We start from the raw sequence: 24,397 nt of genomic DNA, 5'->3' as shown, positions 1-24,397 counted from the left end.
TACTCTCCTGCCTCAGCTCCCCAGGGCTGGGATCAGAGGTGTGTACCAGCGTGTCCAGCTAGAACACAGATTTCTAAACAAGACCCCAGACCTAGGAACTCAGATATTACTCTAAAATTTCCACACTCTCACACCAAAAGGGAAACAGAGAGACAATCTTACGCCAAAGCAGGTTTATTGATTGTTTTACACAAAAAACTAAGAGTGGCTTCTGAGCACTCAATCCAAATTGCCCTCCTTTGAGTTGTTTTTCATTCTCTCTATGAAAATGCAACAGCTCTATGCAAACACAAGGAACTCAGATTTTACATTTACACCAGGGAATAACAACAAAGAAACCAGCACCCCTGCTTTGCTAGGAAAATGGACAAAACCTTAACGTTAATGAAGTATAAAGAAAATTGAGAGACTGAACCCTATAATTACTCACTCCCTGCCTAGAATACAAGACACACAAAAAATAAAAAAATAAAAAATCACGATTCAAGTAATATTTCAAGGAGAAAAGTGCTGGTGAAATTGGATGATATATATTTTTTAACCTATAAGTAAGGGTTTTAAGATTTATTTCACTCTAAAGGCCAAAAAAGCAAACCAAACCCAAACAGATAAAAAAAATACAACTTTTGTTTCTGGTGATGCTGCAGACTGAAGCCGTGGCCTGTTCAGGCTGTTATCAGCGCTGCCATCAACAGGAGCTGCCCACAGCATTGGACACTGGACCCTCCGGGCACTGACCCCAAGAATTTTCACTTCTTTAAATCACCTAACCTAAACTATGAGAATTAACATCTCAGGGAATATTTCTGCATATACTGACAGAATCAGAAGTTTGACTTGGTCTGTTATTTTACTTATTTCAGTCACCAGGACAAAGCAGCAAAACAAAGGCTATCATTTTCCCAGAAGCCAGTGGCTGATACCTAACCACCCTACCCCAGGAGGAACTCACATGGACTCTGATGGCAGGGCAGATGAGTCCCCTTCATGGACTCAGCAAACCTAAAATCTAAAACAGATTGGGAGAGGGACTTATCCACGACTCTGTCTTCTCCAGGGCTGGGCAGGGTGGAAGGGGGGAAACGATGGTTTTTTCCGGAAGATGGAAGGTGTTACTTGGAGAGAGAGGAGACACCCAAGTGTCTTGACTTGGGCTCCGTACAGCGCCCTTGTCTTCTACCATCAGCAACTGCTCTATCTCCTCTTTCAAAGAAAACTGTGACTGCAGCTCATGCTTGGGAGTCAGGGAGCAAGCTTTCTGGGTTCTCGGGTCTTCTGGCCCTGTTGACTCCCAACACTCTGGTTTGTTTTCAGAATCCTCGCTGGCTTTGCCTTCTTCCTTCATGGGTGGCAGAATATGAGACTCATCTGTGGTTTGCTTAGACACTTTATCCAAAAAACTCTCATCTTTATAAGATTCGTGACCTAGAGGGCGTGGAGCTTTGTCCACGCCAGAATTTTTACAAAATAAAACGCCGTGGACTCGGTCCTCTTTCACTGCTGTGCGGGTCCCTGGCTTCTTTGGGTGCAGCACTGGCCTTATGAGGAGGCCCTGCGCATTCACTCTGTACTCCTTGGCAGCTCTCTCTCGCCGCTGCTTCTGGAAGTCCTGGAGCTGAAGCAGCTCCTCTGGCAGCTCCATACACTCAGGCTGGGGAAGCAAACAGGCAGGCACAGGTTTACCGAGACCAGACATGGTCCCTAAAATCCCTTCTATTACCCCTGAGGAGACTAGGCAAGTGAGCTTATACAAATGTGCTCCTATAGTGCCCTCTAGTGATTCCTATGTAACATTAGTTTTACATTTTAATTGTATTGAGTAATTTAAATATTTAAGTATTTGAGAAAATTCAATATTTAAGTGTGTGTGTGTGAATATAGAAAATGTAGGTTCCCAGCCTGGCTTAATTGGCTTAGAAGGTGCACTCTGTGGCTGGGCAGTGCTGGTACACGCCTTTAATTCCAGAACTCAGGAGGCAGAGGCAGGCGGATCTCTGTGAGTTTGAGGCCAGCATGTTCTACAGATCGAGTTCCAGGACAGCCAGAGCTGTTAAACAGAGAAACTATGCCTTGGAAAACAAATCAACAAAAGAAAGTGCACCCTCTGAAAAGCTGTACTATCCAGGGACAGTCAGTGTACACGTGATCTCAGGTGTGTGTGTGTATGTGCAAATGCACATGTGTGTACACAATTTAGTAAATGTTTGTCTACACTGGATGACTTCTCATATGTGTGGTAACTGGGATCCCACCTGCTTTGTACAAGGTAGACAAGTACTCTACCAACATCCCAAATCCTAGAGTACATGTCAGCACCCTCTGTCCAAATGGTAACACAGTTTTACATATTTTCAGTATCTTTTTTGAGGGCAGGGTCTCACCATGTAGCCCAAAATAATATTAAACTTACTATGTAACCCATACTTGCCTGGAACTCAACATACTCGGAAGGTGAGCCACTGAAGGTCTAGAACTGCAAGTGTGCATTGCTATGGTATATTAATGAATTTTGGCAGATTTTTGTTGTTGCTGCTGTATGTTTAACACAGGGTCTCATATAGCTTAGGCTGGCATGGAATTCACTATGTGGTTCCAGATGACCTTGACATTCTGACCTTCCAGTGTACTAGGATTACAGGTGTAAACCAACATGCCCCGTGTCTGTGCTCATGGGGATCAAACTCAGGACTTTATACACAGGAGGCAAGCACTCTACCAAATGAGCTACATGCTCTACTATCTTACTTTGTGTTTGGTTTTTGTTTTTGTTTTTTTTGTTGTTGTTGTTGTTTTTTTTTGTTTTGTTTTGTTTTTTTGAGACAGGGTTTTTCTGTAGCTCTGGAGCCTGTCCTGGAACTCACTCTGTAGACCAGGCTGGCCTCAAACTCACAGAGATCCACCTGCCTCTGCCTCCAGAGTGCTGGGATTAAAGATGTGTGCCACCACGGATCGTCCAGTTCTATCTTACTATTATTAATTAAAAAAAAATCTGTGTTAGCCTGGCACACCTTTAATCCCAGCACTCTTGGGAGGTAGAAGCAGGAGTATCTCTGTGAGTTCAAGGTCAGCCTGGTCTACAAAGTGAGTTCCAGGCTAGTCAGGGCTACACAGAGAAACCCTGTCTGGAAAAACCCAAGTTGGGGGTGTGGGGGAAGTAAAGAGAAGAATAGCACGAGATTATGGGCTCCATAATCTCAAGCACAGGCTAGCACTCCACATGTACAGACATGAATATACCACACAGACATGCATGCACAGGACACACACAGACACACACGTATTAATCTCAACATGGTGGTACATGCTTGTAATCCTAGCACTTGAGAAATGGAGGCAGGAGGATCAGGCATTCAAGATCATATATATATATATATCTCAAGGTCAGTCCTGGGTATATAAGACTTTGTTGGAAAAACAAAATGCGGAGATGGAGAAAAGGCTCACTGGTTAAGAGAAATTGCTGCTCTTCTGAAGGACCCAGGGTTTGGCTCCCAGCACCTACACAATGGCTAGTAAATAACCATAAGTCTACTTTCTAGGGATCTGGTACCCTCTGCTGGTTTCCATCCATACCCCCTCAAGCATGCATATACACATTTGGATACACACACATAAAATGTAATACACACACACACACACACACACATATGCAAAAAAGAGGGGGATATTGGTTGTAATTCAGTTGGCACCAAGTTTGATACGTAACATTATAAAAGCAGGACACGGTGGCACAGGTCGACAAGCCAGCATTGGGCAGATGAAGGCAGAATGATCAGGAACTCAAGGTCATTCTCAGTTATATAGCAAGTTTGAGAGACATAGGAGAAACATCACTCCCTACTGAAGAAAAAAAAATCACCACAAGGCTACCCCATGAAAGTTGCTGCATTTATGATGAGTAGGTATCACAGCCAAATCTGGTGTCCTAAGATTTTAATCCCAGCTGCTCAGGAAGGAGGCAGAACAGAGATCAAGGCTACCCTAGACAAGTCAGTCAGACTTTTTCTTAAAACAAAACAAAATTAGAAAGGCCTGTGCATGTAGTTCATTAGTGGAGGGTTTGCTGAGAACATATAATGTCCTGTGTTTGATCCTCAGCACTGCAAACCAACAGTGGTTACTACTATGTGAGGAAGAGACACTCACAGGAACACTCACAGGACACACTCACTGGACACACAGAACACACTCACAGAACACTCATGGAAAGCTGCACCTACCTCTGTACCTGCAAGCCGGTCTGCAGAACCTTCTCGATAGGTGTTTAGGTACCCGTCCACCAGTGTGGTTAAGTCTGACATCATCTCATCTAAAAGTACCAAGCGGAGTGGAAGCAAATAGGTTGTTTCCAAGGCCAAGATTTTCAATAAAGGGGGTGGAAGAGGTCTTGTCAGCCATACTTCTGGATTTTCCTAAAGAAAGCAAAACCATTTTTTTCCCCAAGACAAGTTAGGGTTTCTTTGTGTAACAGCTCTGGCTGTCCTGGAACTCTCTATGTAGACCAAGCTGGCCTCAAACTTACAAGGATCTGCCTGCCTCTGTCTCCCAGGTGCTGAGATTAAAGACATGCACCACCATTGCCCAGCCATTTTTAATTAATATAATAAGCAAAATTCAGCTAGGTGGAAGTGGCACATGCCTTTAATCCCAGCACTCAGGAGGCAGAGGTAAGTGGATCTCTGTAAGTTTGAGGTCAGCATGGTCTACAAAGTGAGTTCCAGGACAGCCAGGGAAAACAAACTAACTTAATTTAAAACAGTGCCATTGCTGTCTACTACTTTCTACTTTTCTATTATCAGTAAACCCTGAGCAGGTACATATACCCACATATACAGTGTTTGTGAGTCAGAGAAAAGTAGGGTTGGGAAGGAGGCTGGTATATTAGGATTTCCCCCTCAAAGTTGCAGGCCAGTCAGAAGCTTGTGTACTATGTCTAGGAGCCTATGATTCATTGCCAGTACCTCAAAAGCCCACAAAGTTGGAGGGAGAGTTTGGGGCATAGTGTAGCTCGGTGGTAGAGCACCTGCGTACTGTATATAAAGTCTTGAGTCACTCCCCAGCACCACTGGAAGGAAAAAGTGCTCCAGTGAAGATTTTAGCAATGACCAATTATGTAGGTAATATACTCACAACCCAGGTTTGTGTGTAAGGATATTATGCGCATGGTGATTTGAAAGAAAATGGCCCCCAAAGGGGATGGCACTATTAAGAGGTTCGGAGGTGTGTCACAGTGGGGGTGGGCTTTGAAGTCTCATATATGCTCAAGCCTTAACCAGTGTCTCAGTTCACTTCCTGCTGCTTGCAAGCTGGAGCACTCCCAGCTCCTTCTCCAGCACCACGCCTGCTTGCACACCGCCATATCCTCCATGATGATAATGTACTAAACCTCTGAAACTGTAAGCCACCCCACTAAATATTTTCCTTTATAAGAGTTGCTGTGGACATGTGTTCATAGTGTCTCTTCACAGCATGCATTAAAGAAAATTTATATAGCTTTGGGAAAAGCAACTAAAAAGACTTTGGTTCCAATGTCTTAATTCAAATTTCCATAAAAAAGTTTCCCCCATTCCAACTTGAAAATTTAGTTCAGAGTACTTTTTAATTTATAATCAACAAATCTGGCTTCTATCTACTTGAAAGCACAAATGGTTCCTCACTGGCACAGCTAAGGTTCTGGAATACCCATGCTTATAAGGCAGCTATCAGTTCTCTATTGAATAGGCTAACAGTCCTGTACAGAGCCCATCTGGAAGCTTAAATGACACATTTTCATTACTCACCTGAATAAGTTTTTGTCTCTCTTCTAAAAAGGAGAGATATTTAGGTGCAACTTTAAGGTGTCTGATTAAACTCTCCTGCAAGGTACTGATACAGTTAGGAAGGAAACCACCTGTTTCCATGGAAAACTGAAGGACATCTGCTACCTGAGGTATGAAACAGGAAACAATCAATCCCACAACAACAAATGAAAATTAAGCAACACACAGAAATACCAGAAATACCCCTCATGTCAGAAATACCCTGAAAGACGTTACCTGTGAGGGCTAGGATGTAGCTCTGCTGGTACCATGCCTACCTAGCATGCCCCAGGCCCTGGGCTCCACCCAAGCAAAAACTAGACTTTCTGGTACAAGTCTGCAATCCCAGACTTGGGAGGCAGAGGCAGGAGGATTGTCATCTAAGACATGGGGAATTGGAGGCCAGCCTGAACTATGTAAGATGAGAAAGACAGAAACATACAGACAAACACATAAAGAGAGAAGGATCTTTAAGTGCCATTTTCCTTGAGGCTATGCCATGGATGCCAAAGATAAATTTATTATTTATTTATTTATTTATTTATTTTAATGACAGGGTTTCTCTGTGGCTTTGGAAGCTATCCTGGAACTAGCTCTTGTAGACCATGCTGGACTTGAACTCACAGAGATCCACCTGCCTCTGCCCCTCCCGAGTGCTGGGACTAAAGGCATGTTGCTATAGGTAAATTTAAAGCAGGTCAGTCAACTGGTTTTGAAATGAAAATAATAAAGCTAAGAGATATCATAGCTCTACATTGTCTATTTTCTTTTCTTTTCTTTTTTTTTTTTTTTTTTTTTTTTTTTTTTTTTTTTTTTTGTTATTACACCTTAGTGCCTTTAGAGATTGAGAAAACAAAGAATTTAAGATTTTTAAGTAGGCAGGACAAAGGCAGCAGATCTGGCTGCTCAAAAACTAACAGCCAGGCACTCTGGCAACATTTTGGTAAAGAACATGAATAAAACACGAATAAAAGGAAGAATTGCTACACTGGTCTGGGGAGATGGCTCTAGAATCCACATAAAGCAAGATATGGCAGGTAGGATTCCCATCTGTAATCCCAGTGCCCCCAGGGCAAGAGAGGAGGATTCCCAGATGCTCACAGGCCAGCTGGCCTGCCTTATGCAGTGCTGGGCAGCAAGAGACTGTTGCAAAGCGGAAGGCAAGGGCCCATACCCAAGGCTGTCTCCTGACTTCCACAGGTGCACAGCCCCTTTGTGCCTGCGCCCACATGCATACCTATCAGAAATACAGAGATTAAAGAAAAAGAAACTGCCACAGGCTGAATGACTCAAGCTATCTATGTCTGTGCAGGTAAGGTGGAATGTGCCAGTATTCCAGTATTTGGGAGGTAGAGGCAGGAGAATCAGGATTGCAAGGTCTTCCTTAGTTTGAGGTCAGTCTGGGTGGCAAGAGACCATGTCTTTAAACAGACAAAACCAAACCAAGGAGATTAATTTCTTAATCCCTGGATCTGATTAAGGTTCTTAAAATGAATTATCCTAAATCATTAGAGTAGGTCCTAAATAAAGTCAAATGTTTTGTTCTGAGACAGGGTCTCAAAATGTAGCACAAGCTGGTTTAGAACCATGTAACAGGGCGGCCCCCTTATCTCAGTTTCCCCATTGTGCCATCACATCCAGTTTACACATGCTCTTTTAAAGACATGGAGATTTCACTGTAGCCAGAGGTGAAGGTGACAGCAGTGGGTGACAATGTACTTTTACCTTCTGTCTGGGTGGGGCACATGCATGCCATCCTGCACTTGCAAAGGCTACAGGACAAATTGTGGGAGTTGTTTCTCTCCTTTTTTCATGTGAGCCACAGGAACTGTGTTCAGGATTGGCAGCAAATACCATTACTTGGTGAAGATATCTTGTCAGCCCTACTTTTTCCTCTTTCTTTTTATTTATTTTTGAGGCAGGGTTTCTCTGTGCAACAGCCCCAGCTCCTACTTTTTCTTTTACCTTTATTTTCTAAAAATTATTTATTTAGAGATGGTATCTTACTTAGGAACCCTGACTATCCTGACTGGCCTCAAACTCACAGAGATCCACCTGCCTCCACTTCCCAAGAACTGGGATTGAGCAGGGCAGTGATGGCGCACACCTCTAATTCCAGTACTTGGGAGGCAGAGGCAGGTGGATCTCTATGAGTTTGAGGTCAGCCTGGTCTACAGTATTGATGAGAGATGTCATTCTGTATATGTTTCTCATACTGGTTAATAATAAAGCACTGTTGGCCAATAGGAAAGGAAGATAGGAGGGACTAGGAGACAAGGAGGAAATAGGAAGTAGTAAGGAGGAGTCAAGATGGAGAGTCTGGAGAGAGCTGGACGCCAGCCGCCTCCCGGTAAGAGAAGGCCATGTGAAGATACATAGAAATGGGTTAATAATTAAAGGCAGAGCTAGCCGATAAGTAACAAGTAACCGGGCCAACAGTATTGTATCAAATACAGAGTCTCTGTGTGTTATTTGGGGCTGGTGGCGTGGTAGCAGGACAAGACCGGGCAGCAGGCGGAAAAACCGTACTCGTTACACAGTATGAGTTCCAAGACAATCAGAACTACATAGAGAAACCCCACCTCAAAAACAAAACAATACAAAAAAAAATCTGGGATTAAAATTTCCTGGCCTGAAATTTTTTTGTTTTTATTTTACTTACGAGACAGGGTTTCGTCCTGGCTGTCCTGGAACTCAATTTGTAGACCAGGCTGGCATGGAACTCACAAAGATCCACCTGCCTCTGCCTCCCAAGTACTGGTATTAAAGGAGTACACCACCAATGCCGGCCCTGAGATTTATTTTTAAAATTTTAAATCTGTATTTATTTTTATTTCATATGTATGAGCATTTTTCCTGCACATATGTATGTGCACTAAGCATATGCCTGCTGCCTGAGGAGGCCAGAAGAAGATACTAGATCCTCTGGAACTGGAGTTAAGAAGAGCTGTAAGCCACCATGTGGTTGCTGAGAACCAATTTCGTGTCCTCTGCAAGAGAAGCAAGTGCTCTTAACCACTGAGCTGCCTTTCACATGATTTATGTATATGTATGTGTCTACATTAGTGTATGCATATGTATGTATAGATGTTTGCATCTATGTGTGTACATGAAGGCCAGAAGAGGACACTGGCAGTTACCCTCTATCATGCTGCCTATTCTCCTGAGGCAGGGTCTCTTTCTGAACCTGGGGCTTATGGTTTCTCAGCTAGGCCAGAAGTCAGCAAGCCTCAGTGAGCTTGCTGTCTCTGCCTCCCTCAGAGCTGGGGTTACAGATGTTGAAGGGAGCACTCAGCTTGTTATGTGGCTGCTGGGATCCAAACTCCAATCCTCATCATTATACTGCAAGCATTTTTAACTAATGAACCATTTATCCAGTATTGCACACTCCTCCATCCTTTCCTCCTTCCTTCCCTTCTTCCTTCCCTCCCTCTCTCTCTCATTTCTGAGACAGGGTCTTATGTAGTCAGGCTGGCCTTGTACTCACTGGCTACGAAATCCTGAATCCTCCTGCTTCCTTCCTACAGAATGACATACTTTGAAGAGGGAGAAAGGAGACATAAACCAATGAATGAAAGCAGCTACTAGATACTAAAAATGCAATGGAGCCAGGAGGTGAAAAATTAGTAGTTCAAGATCATCCTGGGCTACATACAGAGTTTAAGGGCTACATGAACCCCATCTCAAAAACAATCAAAACCTCACTAAACATGGTGGGTTTGGTAGAGCAAGCCCATAATCCCAGCACTGGGGATGCAGAAGAAGGTGAGGCCAGAATAGGCTCCAGAGGGAGTATCCAGACCTATACAGAGAAACCCAGTCTTTTTTAGCAAGGGAGCAGCCACTCTCAGATAACCTCTAAAACAATCTGCTGACACCCTGACTCTTACTCAGGAAAAGTGATGTGAACCTTCTCATCTTTAGAACTATAAGAGAATAAAGTAAGCCTGTCATGATATATTTGTGGTAGTTACAGCAACAATGCTTGCCTTCTATGCAAGGCCCTGAGCTTATTCCATAGCAAGGAAAAAAAATATACCAAAAAAAAAAAAAAAAAAAAAAAATCGGGTGGTGGCAGAAGCAGGGAATCTTCGAGGTCAGCCTGGTATACAGATTGAGTTCCAGGACAGGCTCCAATGCCACAAAGAAACTCTGCCTAGACAAAAAATAATTATCAAGATGGCTTCATGGGAACTATGGCACAAAGGCAGGGTCAATACTGTGGACTGAAAGACTCAAAGCAACTGCACACATAAGAAATGGTACAGACTCTGTAAGCACACACGTGAAGAGTAAAATCTAGCCACATAGTTAAACAAGAAATTGAACTGAGGAATTAATACTCAAAAAATAGTAGTCAATCCCTGGCACCAAAGGGAAAAAGCAAAGACCAAGGAAAGGGAAGGAAGGAAAGAAGCAAAAATAGAGGGTGAGAGAGAACCATATGGGAGCAGTGGTTTTAGCACTTTCAGAGTCAAATCAGAAACAGATGAGTTCTAAGAGCAGGGCTAGGCAAGGTATTTCTCATTTCTTTCAGGGCCCTTGCCCAGGCAAGTCAGATCTCATCAAGTAAGGATTTTGAGTGAGATAGGTTTTTTTTTTTTTTTTTCATTTTTAAGAAATAATTTATTCACTTTGTTTTATATGTATGTTTTTATATGTGTTTATATGCATATATGTGTATGATATGTGTGCCTGCATAAGTCAGAAGAGGCCATCAGTTCTTGGAACCAGTTGCTGATGGATATGTGGGTCCTGGGAACAAAACTCAGGTTCTCTGCAGTAGCACAAAGTGCTCTATCCACTAATCATCTCAATAGCCCCATAAATAGGTATTTACTTTTTTAAGGGATATAATAACCTGAACAACTATACCCCTGGGGTAAAAACATGATAAAGGAGAGATGTGCTTATTCACTTCATATTGTCTCCACATCAGACCTTTAACTTTCTTAAGTTTCTGAATATCGTGACATACCCAGCTTCCTTCTTACTATTACAGTTGTAGAACAAAAAGAGAAGACTTCCTTCTAAATGACTCTAAGTAACTTACAATTTTTATAGTTCTTACATGTTCTATACATAGTTCATCCAAGAAACAGGCAGTAATGGGCACCAGTAAAAGTGGGCTCAGTTATTTCTTTAGGGTCACCCTGTGGAGCACTGGATGATGTGGAACTCTCTCTGTATGCCAGGCTGGCCTTCAGCTCACAGAGATCCACCTGCCTCTGCTTCTCAAATCCTCGGAGTAAAGACATGTGCCACTGTACTTGGCACAATTACTTTTTAGATGAGAAATCTTTTCTACTAGGATCTATGTGCACTGGCTTGACTCCAGTGTTACCCTTCATACCTGCGTGTCAAAGACATTGTTCAGCATAATTCCATACTGATGAGACAGGCAATCAGAAAGCCATCGACAATCATGGATGACCTAAGGAGTCAGAAGGTGGAGACAGGTGTTAGAACCTGGCCACTGCCTCATTACCAAGGTAATCAGCTTCTATACCCACCTTTAAGATTCTCTTGTCTTCGAAGATCATCTGGAGTCCATTGTTGAAAGCACGACTTCCCAGAAGGAAAATATCAAACAAGTAAACTCGGCTGTTTGTGGCCACCTATAACAAACAATACCATCGAATGAGGAAAGGTCAGAGGAGGGATCTGAGGACCAAAAGCACAGGACATGGATGAAAATGGTGAGCATCTTCACAGCAGCATGGCAGCAGTCATTCAAGTGGTACTTAGGAAAAACAGCTTTAAATTGATCCTACGTTTTTAAAGAAAAAGACATAATGAAGTTTAGGGTGTGCCTCTGTAGTAGAGCTTGCTTAATATGAGTGAAGTTCTGGGATCTCTGATTTGCTATTGATATCTGATACTGATACTGCAATAAATATGATTAAAGAAACAATTATTAGGATTTTCAGAAGGACAGGAAATTGTTAACAGGTAAACTTGCTATATTGATTAGGAAAGCTTGGTGGGTTTTCTTTTTTTTTTTTTTTTCTTTTTTCTTTTCTTTTTTGGTTTTTCAAGACTTGGTTTCTTTGTGGCTTTGGAGGCTGTCCTGGAACTAGCTCTTGTAGACCAGGCTGACCTTGAACTCATAGAGACTTGCCTGCCCCTGCCTCTGCCTCTCAAGTGCTGGGACTAAAGGCATGCGCCACCACTGCCTGGCTTTTCTTTTTCATTTAAGATAGAGTAAACATGATGAATATATGTATTCATTTCCATCACTTACGATATTTTTTTATTCTTTCAAAATTTCATACATATATGCAATGTATCTTGATAATATTTACCCCTTACTCCTCCCCTCCAACTTCCTTCAGGACCCATCACATCCCCTCACAACTTTATGTCTTCCATCAATTCAAATCAGTGCTGCCCATATACACTAGAACACGGACAGAGTCATCTACTGGGGAAGGGTCAACTTTTCAGCGGCCCCACTCCTAAAGAAAAGTCACTCTCCCTCCCAGAAGTTATCAACTGCCAATAAACACAGGTAGGCCTTGGGAACCCTTTCCCTGAACATCAAATAGTATGAGTGCATGCATCTCTTCATGTGAGTGCATGCATGTGAAGTCTGCCAACCCTGGGAACCTAATTCAATCTGCAAGACACAGAGGACAGAAGGAAAGACTGACACCTACGAGTTGTCCGCTGACCTCCACACATGCTGTGACATATTCATATACTGCTCCAACCCCCACCACCAATAGATAACTTGTAAATTAAAACAGTTTTGCTTGTTTGTTTTTACAAGATAGGGTTTCTCTATGTAACAGTCCTGGCTGTCCTGGAACTCACTCTGTAGACCAGGCTGGCCTTGAATTCAGATATTCATCTGTCTCTGCCTCTCAAATGCTGGGATTAAAGGTGTGCACCACCACTGCCCAACTATTTTTAATTTTTAAAATATTATGTGTATGGATGTTCTGCCTCATGTATGACTGTGCACCACATACATGTATGCCTGGTATCCTCCCAGGTCAGAAGTGGGCACTGGATCCCATGGAACTGGAGTTACACGCAGTTGTGAGCTACCATTGGGGTGCTGAGAATTAACCATGTTCCTCTGCAAGGACAGTAAAAGCTCTTAACCCTTAATTCATCTCTACAATACCCACTGGCCTTCTTTTTGAAAAGAATAAATGAGTAATAGAAGAATGGATATTCCAAGAGCTTGGGCTGTAGTTTGGTGAAAGATAGCTTATCTAAAATATAGGAGGATCTAGGTTCAACCCCAGTATTTACAGGGGGAAAAAAAGGAAAAGTAATAACGGACATTCTAAATGAGTTCTTGAGTGACAGAAAGACTTAAAAGTATATATACATGGTCATGGATGGTAGTGGCAAAACATTTAATCCAGTACTTAGGAGTTAAGAGGCAGGTAGATCTGTGAGTTCAAGACCAGCCTTGAGTAAGTTTCAGGACAACCAATGTACACGTATGTATTTATGTATGCATGCATGCATGTGTGTGTGTGCAGTTTAGAAAAGATCTTTCCTCATAGCACTGCTTTCAAAGTGTCCCATAAGTTTGGGTATGTTGTGTCTTCTTTCTCATTGAATTCTAGGAAGTCTTTAATTTCTTTCTTTATTTCTTCCTTGACCCAGGAATGGTGCAATTGCACATTGTTCGATTTCCATGAGTTTGTAGGGTTTCTGTAATTTGTGTTGTTGTTGAATTCTAACTTTAAAGCATGGTAGTCTGATAAGATACAGTGGGTTATTCCTATTTTTTTTTTTGTATCTGTTGAGGTTTGCTATGTTGCTGAGTATGTGGTCAATTTTAGAGAAGGTTCCATGTGGTGCTGAGAAGAAGGCATATTCTTTTGTGTTTGGATGGAATGTTCTATAAATGTCTGTTAAATCCAATTGGTCCATAACTTCTGTTAGTTCCTTTGTTTCTTTGTTAAGTTTCTGTCTGGTGGTTCTGTCTAGTGGTGAGAATGGTGTGTTGAAGAATGTGTGGGGTTTTATGTGTGATTTAAGTTTTAGTAATGTTTCTTTTATGAATGTGGGTGCCTTTGTATTTGGGGCATAGATGTTCAGAATTGAGGCTTCATCTTGATGGACTTTTTCTTCTTCATCTCTTTTGATTGATTTTAGTTTGAAGTCTAATTTGTTAAGATATTAGGATTGCTAAACCAGCTTGTTTCTTGGGTCCATTTGATTGGAAAGTCTTTTCCCAATCCTTTACTCTGAAGTAATGTCTGTCTTTGAAGTTGAGGTGTGTTTCCTGCATGCAGCAGAAGGACAGATACATAGAGGAGGGCCTAGGACTTCCCTCAAATGATGTAACAGACTTTAATGACCCCCCCCATAGAAGGCCTCACCATCCTTGGTTGGGGGATGGTTTGGGGGGGGGGGTAGGGAGCATGGGAGGATGGAAGGAAGAGGTAATGGGAGGGGGGATTGATATGTAAAATGGTTGTTTCTAAATTAAAAAAGAAAATCTTTCACCTGAAGCCAACAGAGTTTCCCATGGCGACACACATTAGTTCCTTCTGCAGCCACACTCAGGACACTCTGCTTCTTGATGTGGAGCATCTGATAAAAAAAAGGAGGACACCTTTAATCCCAGCACTTGAGAGGCAGAGGCAGGCAGAGTTCTGAGTTCAAGGCTAGCCTGGTCTGCATAGTTCCAGGACAACTAGGTCTACACAGACAAACCCTGTCTCAAAGGGAGAGGTTTGGGGGAACAGATGTTGATGTGGGAGGTCCTTCTGTATGCTATGAATATATGTTGCTTTTATTGGTTGATGAATAAAGCTGTTTTGGCCAATGGCCAAGCAGAATAGAGCCATATGGAAAGAAGGCAGAATGATGGAGATGCCATGTGGCCACTGGGGAAACAGGATGTCAGGTAAGAAACTACAAGCTTCATGGTAAAATATAGACTAATAGAAATGGGTTAATTTGTAAGACCTAGCCAGTAATAAGCCTGAGCCATTGGCCAATCAACTATATTTAATATTAGTCTCTGAGTGATTATTTCATAAGTGATTGCAAGGACCAGCAAGTGGAAGAGAAACCAGTCCAATGGGACTAGGCAAGATAGAGAAAAGCTTCCAACCACATGTGGCACCCAAACATTTGGCAAGAATTTCAACATAAAACCTGACAAAAGCTTTCAAAGGTATTCTAAACATAAAACAACAGAGTCAATCAGGGCTTCTTGGTAGCAACATTTTCTTGAGTGGACTCTGTTTGCTAGAGGCAGCAGAGGCATAACTCCTTTAAGAGATAGCTTCCTGACTCAGAGCTACCAACAAAAACCACGTGGCTCTTTTAAGATTCCCTGCTACCAAACCCTTATGAGTTTATGAGCAGCCAGCAGCATGGACCTAAAATGTCTGAAGAGGTGGGATGATACAAGTGGCTCCTGCTAGTACCTCCACCATGAAGCTAGACTCTCAGGAAGCCAAGGAATGGGGTGGAGCCAGCTGCTTTAGTCCTAGCCAAGCCTGCTTAGCATTTTAAAATACTCTCCTGGTCACAAAGGGAGAACAGATACACAATAGGACAGATTCAGACAAAAAGAAGGCCCCTAAATGGGTTACAGTGTGTTTGATAAATGTGCATGGGCTTGGGAGAAAGAGGATAGAGGACAGTCATAGATTAAAAACAATTTAAGGATAATAAACTGAGGTCCTTAAAGGAGACATAAAGCAAAAAGAGATTATAATAGGCCATGTAAAGATGGAAAATACACACAGAGTCTGGATTATGTATACTATTGTGTTTTCTTTGAATTTTTTTTGACTGTTAATGACTAACTAGAGAGACGCATTTGACTGTGGGGATTGCTAAGCTAAACCAACATATATATTTTAAAGGTATCTTGACTTCAAAATTTGGGTCTAAGGATATGTTGCTTTGGAAAAGAGGTTCTGTTTTTGTTTCCACAGATGAGAAGATGAGAAGCTGTGGATTCCTTTCAGGCTAATATGGTTTAATCAAACAAGACCCCTTGAAACAGTGGCCCAGGTGATCCAACATCCATGGCAACTTCAGGACTACTGACTGAGATGGACCGAGCACACAGGATACCCCAATCAGGACTTGACCATAATTCAAATTTCATGATATTTTGAGGCTAACAACTTCAAAACTTAACCTGAGTGATAAATACTGGGTTTGAGAGGTGGGTTAAGAAAGGGCACGGTGGTAGTATACACCTTTAACTCCAGCACTTGAGAGACAGAGGCAGAGGCAGGCAGATCTGAGTTTAAGGCCAAGGTGGTCTACAGGGAAGCTCCAAGATAGCTGGAGCTGCACAGAGAAACCATAACTCAAAAAAAAAAAAAAAAAAGAGGGTTTTATATATCTTCAGGCTGCATCCTAATAAGCCACATAGCCTAAGGTAGTCTTATCCTCTCCATTGTTCTGTTTCTACTCCCCAAGTACACTTCCCATCTTACATGGTACTCATTGATTTGGTTAGACTAAATTGTCACCAGCCCCAGGAGTCTGCCTGTCTCTGCCCCCTCAGCAGTGAGGGTACAGGCATGTGTGCATGCTCCCTGCTTTTATCTCCGTGCTGGGGATTCAAACTCAGGCCTTCATGCTTGCAGAGCAAGCAGTTTGCTGATTAAGGCATCTTCCCAGCTTCTGGATTATGGTTTTGTTGTTGTTTTACCTTCCCCTGAGACAGGTTTTCTGTGTAGCCCTGGTTGTTCTGGAACTCACTCTGTAGACCAGGCTGGCTTCAAAACTAAGAGACCAACCTGCCTCTGCCTCCTGAAAACTGGGATTAAAGGGGTGGCTCTGTGTGAAGGGATGTACATACATATGTAAATGAAACATCCATTCACACTAATAGTAAATGACTGACACTACTTACTGCAGCACCAAACTTCTGCTGGAACTGATCAATGACTGTGTATGTCACCTCCTCTTCCTCTACAAGAGAAGGAAGGCATTGAATGTGTCTTTCTTCCTTAACAAGAGAATGTCTGTGTCTCTTTTTAATTTTAGACGTATTCCTTATCACCTGTTTAGCCCTCACACATAACACATGGTGAGTACTAATTACTACCCTGTTTTGTCAACTGAGAATAAACCAGAGTCCCACCAAGGATATTACAAACTGAATGAATGGTCTAGTGTTTTCTGTCATAATCCAGTACCGCTTCTCTCTTCCTAGGTTTATATACTGAATACCTTGAGGCCTTTCTGAAAGGATTAGTTTATTATTACATATGCATGTGTATGGTGTGTTGGGTGTGTGTACATACGCACACATGGATGCGGAGGTCAGATGACAACTTCTACCTTTTATGTGGATACTGGGGATTGGACTCAAACCACCCAGCAAGCACCTTTACCCATTGACCCATCTTGCCTGCCCAAGACAATTCATAACAAAAAGTAATCGTTTAAAATAAATGAGTCCTGGAAAAGGAATAATATCCCCACTGTTGGAGATTTATTTCTTGCCAATTATTACTATTGTTGTTCTTTGAGCTAGGGTCTCATGTAGTTGAGGCTAGCCTTTAACTCATTAAGTAGCTGAGAATGCCCTTGAACTTCTGATCTTCCTGCCTCTATTTCCCCAGTATACCCATCTGATGATAATGGGGATGGAACCCAGGTCATCATTAACACGAGGAAAGAATCCTACCAACTGAGCTACATCCCTAGATTGTTGTGGGATTTCAATCTGTTTAGCCAATGGCTCTTGGGGCAGCAAGCTCTTGGGCGTGGTCTTGTCTGCATACATGACGGCTTAAGAGCTGAGGGGGAGGTGTTGCTCTCCCCTCCTCCAATTTTCTGTCTCTCTCTCTCTCTCTCTCTCTCTCTCTCTCTCTCTCTCTCTCTCTTTCTGGTGGTCTGAACCAGAGCAAGGAGCAGTTGGTCCTCATCTCCCCTGGGCAGAACAGCAGGACACAGCAGCTGAATCTCAGTGGCATCTAATCTGTTCTGTAACAGTGAATATTTACCCCTATATTATACCTAAATAAATTCTTGAGACCCTTTAACAGAGTCTTGTGGGTTCACATAACAAGTGGTATCCAACATGGAAAACCCTAACTTAAGAGTTAGTTTTTGATGGCTGTCTTATTTATGGTTTCTAGTCTACTCCTATGAAGAGACACCATGACCAACCAAACTCTTATAAAAGAAAACATTTAAATGGAGGCTTGTTTACAGTTTCAGACGGGAAGGCTATTATCATCATGGCAGGGAGCGATGCAGTATGCATGGAGCTGAGCAGTAGCTGAGTGTTCTACACTCTGATCCATGAGCAGCAGGCAGAGAGGCAGTGGGCCTGGTGTGGGCTTCTGGAATATCAGAGCTTACTCCTACAGACAGGCCTCCTCAAACAAGACCACACCTCCCAATCCTTCCAAACAGTTCATCAGCTGGGACTAAGCATGCAGATATATGAAGCTACTGGGGCCATTCTCATTCAAACCGGGCAGTGACTTGACGGTTAGAAATTTTTGCTGCTTTTCCAGAGGACTTGAGTTACTCCTGGTGACCCAGTCCACTTCCGGTTGTCTTCTGATTAAAATGTAGCCAACACCATGTCTGCCTGCTATGATGATATTGGACTGAACCTCTGAACTGTGTGTAAGCAAGCAACCTCAATTAAATGTTTCCCTTTGTAAGGGTTGCCATTGTCATGGTGCCTCTTCACAGCAATAGCAATCCAATATAGTTCAGTTAGATTAAAGGCTTGGCAGAAGGTAACTGTTCAATCCCCAGGGCCTACATGGTGGAGGGCAAGAGCCAACTTTTGAAGTTGTTCTCTGACTTCCACAAGGTCCAGGGTGTGCCTACTGCATTCACAGGGGTGTGTGCGTGCGTGTGCGCGCACGCGCACACACACATACACACACATCCTTTATTTCCCAATCTCTGTAGTGCCAGGACAACAATCATTCTCCTCTTCTTTTGCATCTATACATGCGCTTGGGGGACTTCAGCTGGTCTCAAGATTTTAAAAACTGCTTATTGTTGATTCCTGAAGTTTTCTGTCTGTATCAGACTTCTTATCTCTAGGCTACATTTTTTTTTTTTTTTAAATTTCAGAGACAGGACTTCACTATGTAGCCCATGCTGTCTTACAATCTTCCCAGCCATATATCACCTTTTGTTCCCTAGCCTTTTGTTCAAACTTAAATGGACACAAACTGAACGTTACAGTTGATTTTAATGTCAACTTGCCACAAGTTAGAATCACCTGAGTAGGGCGCCTCACCAAACAACTGTCCTTATTGCCTTGACTGACATGGAAAGACCCATCCAATTGTGGGTGGGATCTTCAGGTAACAGTCCAGATAAAAAGCCTATGTCAGAAGGGATATTATTTGGTCTTTTGCTGGTTTGGTCTTTCCTCCTGCTGCTGAGTTCATCTACTCTCTTGCTGCTGCTGATTCCTTCAATGACATCAGAACCAGCATTTCCAAGCTTGCATCATGAACTAGGGAACCAGAGGCTCTCCAGGAAATTTCTGGGCTTCCAGAACCAGATGGGGACTGCTGAGGCACCCAGACTTGTAGACTGTATAATTAGCAGCTGTTGCCCCCAACCAGTGAGACAAGCTATTGTGGTACTACTCCAACTGTGGAGGCATTTAGTCTCAAGGAAGGAGTAACTAAGGGGTTTGCAACTTCTCAGATGTTACTTAGCTGTTGCTACTGACTTAACAAGTCTCTCTCTCCCTCTCTCATTCCCTCTCCCTCTCCTTCTTCTTCGAACCCTGACTAATTCATTGAACTCCTATTCAGGTCTCCAAAACCTTTTCTACATTAAGCTTCTCTCATCTTATTTTACACAACTGCCTCCATACTTGCAGATGTTCAGGTTCAAACCCATCTTTGATTCCTCTTTATGCTCTCACACACCTATCTATCTAATTTGTCAGCATGTCCCATGGGTTCCACCTTTAACACACATCTAGAAGTACAGCATTACCTACCTGCTCTATTGCTACCACTGGAGTCTAGGGCATTGTCCTTATTTCAAGGCCAGTGAGATGGCTCCTTGTGTAAAGGCACTTATACTCCAGAGTCTGACAGCCTGAGTTCAGTATAGAGCCACATGGAGGGAAGACAGAAACACTTCCTTCAAGTTGGCTCTTTTATCACCACATGCATGTCATGATGCACATACATCCCCATCCCCCCACACAAATAAATGTAATTGAACATCTAAAAACATAAGCCAGCAATGGTGGCACATGCTTTTGATCCTAGCACTCAATAGGCAGAGGCAAGCTGATCTATGTGAGTTTGAGATCAGCCTGACATATAGAGTTCCTGAACATTCAGGGCTATACAAAGAAACCCTGTTTCTCTCTCTCTCTCTCTCTCTCTCTCTCTCTCTCTCTCTCTCTCTCTCTGTGTGTGTGTGTGTGTACATAGACACACAGACACAGACACACACACACACACACCATTGAGAAGGAAGATCAGGCACGGTGGCGATTGCCTTGCATGCCAGGTTATCATGGACTACAGTGTGGACAGAAAAATGAAAACCAAAACATTGTAATTTCTTCACAAAGCTGTGTAGACTTCTGTGCTTGTGTTGTAGGTTGGTTGGCTTTTGAACAATGGTCTCTTAGCCTAGGCTAACCTCAGCCTCTTAGTAATGGGATTAAAGGTGTACATCACAAAAACAACTTTTTTAAAATGAAAAACCAGAATCACAAAAGCCCTTTGATGCTTTCTTCCTTTCTCCCTCAGAGTCTACACCCTTTGAGGGCCTACAAACTTCTCAGTGACCCACCAACCCCACCCCATCACCTATTCCTCCTTTTTCTCTCCATGTGTAATGATTTCCTTGCTGATGCTTGGCATGTTGTACCTCTAGAGCCTTTATATTTTTCTTTTCTCAGTTTTAGATACATTTCTCAGCAGGTGCTGTGTCTCATGCCTATAATCTCAGACTCTAAGGGCCCAAGGCAAGATTGTTGAGAGTTTGAGGCTAGCTTCGGTTACAGAATGAACCCTGGGTTAGAGGAGCGAGACCCTATCACAAAACAAACACTAACCAATTTAAAATTTGGGCATGGTGGCAGGTGGAGCTCTGTAAGTTCAAGGCTAGCCTGGTCTACATAGTGTGTTCCATGACAGCCAGAGCTATATACTGAAACCCTATGGGGGGGGGGGCGGGAAGAGAGCACCTGGAGTGGTGGTATTTATTGAGACAGGTTTTTGAGACAGGTGTCTCTGTAGCTTTCAACCCTGTCCTGGAACTCAACTCTGTAGACCAGGAGGCTGGCCTCAAGCTCACAGAGCTCTACCTGCCTCTGCCTCTTAAGTGATGCGATTAAAGATGTACATCACCAATGCCTGGTTGTGGCACTTGTTTTTTAATATTACCACTTGGGAAACTGATGCCAACCTGGACTACATAAGGGATATCACAGTAGCCAGAACTATCTATGACTCAAAACAAAACAACAAAAAGCATTTCTCATGATATCCAAGTAGCTCAATGCCTCCCCTCCTTTAGGCCTTTATGTAAATGTTACTACTTTAACAAGACCTGCTCTAGACACTCAAAAACTTTGAAAGCATGTAGTCCACATGCTTACTATCCTGCTATTCCTCTTTCTTGGAATTTGGTAATAAAGTACTAGCATTATATATATTTTGCTCATTTTTTTACCTTTTTTGAGACAGGGTCTCCTATACCCTAAGCTGTCATCAAACTTGCTATGCAGCCAATTCTGTCTCTGAACTCTTGATCCTCTTTTACCCCTTAATGATGAGATTAGAGGTGCAGCACCACACATATTTCCTATTCCCTCATCTTACCTAGCATCTTTTTTTTATCAGAGTTCACTGAGGGCAGCGTTCCCAATCCTTGCACACAGTATGATTCCCACATCATAAACACATAATTTATGACACTTACCTTAATTCACAATTTTTATTATTTATTATGCTTCACAAAACAAACAGCCTAGCAAATTCAGAGTTGCAGTACTCACCTGATGGGCAGTACTTGAGGTCACTGAGTAGAGAGCTGCTTGGTGCCTCTATAGCAGGTGAAGCAGACTCACATACAGTTAGGTCTTCGTCTTTCATTTTCTCCATCCCAGCTCGTTCTGTACTTAAGCTATCCTTACAAAAAATCATATTCAGATGAACTTATCCTTTGTCACTGATGCCATGTACAGATCTCCCTACTCACTAACAGTGAAGACTGTAGCCCATTTCTACACTGCTCCCATCCACACCGAAGTGCCATTTAGAGGCAGCCACACTGGCCTGCTTGTTTAGACCATCTGAGAAGTAAGCAGCTAGTGGGTTATAGTTAAGTCCTTCTCCTCTACTGAGCTCACTTAGAAAATCCCACAGTGAAGAAACTATGTGGTAATACCTAACAGAAGACGCCCTTTCTCCCGATGCACCTTGCTCTTCATCCATTAACTCCACTGAAAAACAAACAACATTTTCAACAGTTTCCGGTTGGAAAGCCACTAGCCACTCCACCCCAAACAGAGTCCCCATACCATAAACAGGGGTTGAAAGGAGAAAAAAACAAGTTCATATATACTGTACTGAAGACAAGATAAATTGTATTTTCTTTCAAATGCCTGAATAAGGCAGAGAAGTGAGTTTTCCATAGCAAATTCCAATTAGTGATCAGGGAATACAAAACTTACCATTCAAAATCTCATGCCCAAAAAACATTTTTACTCCTGGAACACTGCGGCCTGTCTCTACATTCTTCACTGTGATAAAAAAAAAAAAAATAACCCTCTGGTTAATAATGCATTTTATCTTCCCCCAAACTGCAAGAAACTGTGAAGTCTCTTAAAATTACTGAGTTTTATATTAAAAAAAATCCTTTCTTTATGGGCTGGAGAGATGGCTCAGCAGTTAAAACCACTGGCTGCTCTTCCTGAGGTCCTGAGTTCAATTTCCAGCAACCACATGGTGGCTCACAACCATCTATAATGAGATCTGGTGCTCTCTTCTGGTGTGCAGGCAAATATGCATACAGAACACTGTATACATAATAAATCTTTTTTAAAAATCCTTTCTTCCCCCAAGTAAATGTAGAATCAGTTAAATTACAGAGCTACACCCTACAGATGAGTAATAAAGAGTAAACCTCAGAATGTTCTAAAACCAACAACAACAAAAAACTTCTAAAGAGCCAGTGTAATGGTTAACAGGCCTTTAAACCCTGAACTTGGGAGGCAGAACCAGGCAGATCATTTGAGTTCCAGGCCAGCCTAGTCTAAATAGTAAGTTCTAGTCAGCCAAGGCTGCATAATGAGACCCTGAAAAAAAAAAAAAAAAGAAACTAAAAGGAAAAAAAAAATCCCCATTTCTGGGGTTAAAGACATGGGCCAGTCGGGTAGTGGTGACACCCACCTTTAATCCCAGGACTCCAAAGGCAGAGGCAGACAGATTTCCACGAGTTTTAGGACAGCCTGGTCTACAGAGTGAGTTCTAGGACAGCCAGAGCTTTTACACAGAGAAACCCTGTCTTGAAAAAAAAAAAAAAAAAAAAAAAAGACATCATGTGCCACTACACCTGTCCTATGTGGGTGAACCTCAGGCTTTCTGTGTGTTAGGCAAGAACTCTACCAACTGAGCTAGAAGCCCAGCCCTGGTTTGGGTTTTTGACATAGGCCTCAGGTATTCCAGGCTGGCTTCAAACTTATTGAGTAGTTGCGACTGGCCCTGAACTCCTGACTTCTGATCTTCTTTTTGTTTGAGACAAATTAATCCTGTACATCTGTGATATTCTTTCCCTCTGTTGAAGCCAAAGTAATTTCAATAACAAGATTTCAATATTCACATAAACAATAATTAACGGAAGTCCCCAATTTTTAAAACTATATATTGAAAATTACCTCCATTAGAACAGAGAGATGGCTCAGCAAGTCAGAGCACTGGCTGCTCTTCCAGACAACCAGGCTTTGATTCCCAGCACCCATACAACTCACAACCATCTGTAATTCCAGGGGTCCTGTCTTCTCTGGCCTCTGTGGGCACCAGGCATGTATATATCACACAGACATACATGCACGCAAAACACTCACACATTAAATTATAAGAAATTTTCTACTACAGTGTCAGTGAGTACACAAGTGAGGACCAATCAACATGGGTAGCCATGTTGCTCTGCTACAGAATAGTATTCTAATATTTTTCTCAAATCTTGTTAAAAATAGGAACAACACTACTTTCCCTGCCACTAAAGCTGCCCACAACCGTCACCCACACACATATGACTAATAGACTCAAACCGTTTTTCAGGACAACGATCTTGTTAGGATCCACATGTTGGAGCACGCCCTCAAAGATGCCAGAAACCAATGTGAGTTTCACTCTTCTCCACAAAATGTGGTTGAGGAAATGGTAGTCACTGCTGGGATCCATGCTCTTTGATTCCAAAAGCAGACTTCAAAGAATCTTCATTAAGCATCTAAACACTTGAAAATTTACAAAGAGATTATTTTGAAAATCTATTTTGATTTGGGTATGGTGATGTAGTTCTTCAATCCCAGAAGACTGAGGTCAAGGTGATTTCTGACTTCAACAGCTTGGTCTACATAGCAAGTTTTAGGCCAGCCAGGGAGATCCTGTCTCAAAAACAGTCTTGGA

At 42.4% G+C, this 24,397-nt stretch overlaps 1 protein-coding gene across 1 annotated transcript; it reads right to left on the bottom strand.

The window, feature by feature from the left end:
• Positions 1-880: 880 nt before the first annotated feature.
• Positions 881-24,397, bottom strand: Exd1 (exonuclease 3'-5' domain containing 1). The gene is given in 12 exon segments (XM_051183676.1): positions 881-1,651; positions 4,221-4,412; positions 5,781-5,924; positions 11,152-11,232; positions 11,312-11,416; positions 14,274-14,360; positions 16,657-16,715; positions 21,763-21,890; positions 22,155-22,209; positions 22,441-22,509; positions 24,040-24,178; positions 24,180-24,397. Coding segments are annotated over 12 exon segments (1,740 nt in total). The 5' UTR covers positions 24,219-24,397; the 3' UTR covers positions 881-1,009.

Source organism: Phodopus roborovskii, unplaced genomic scaffold (genome assembly GCF_943737965.1).
Source record: "Phodopus roborovskii unplaced genomic scaffold, PHOROB, whole genome shotgun sequence".
In the NCBI taxonomy this organism is placed as follows: Eukaryota; Metazoa; Chordata; class Mammalia; order Rodentia; family Cricetidae; genus Phodopus; species Phodopus roborovskii.
This window is presented reverse-complemented; position numbering and strand designations above follow the sequence as displayed.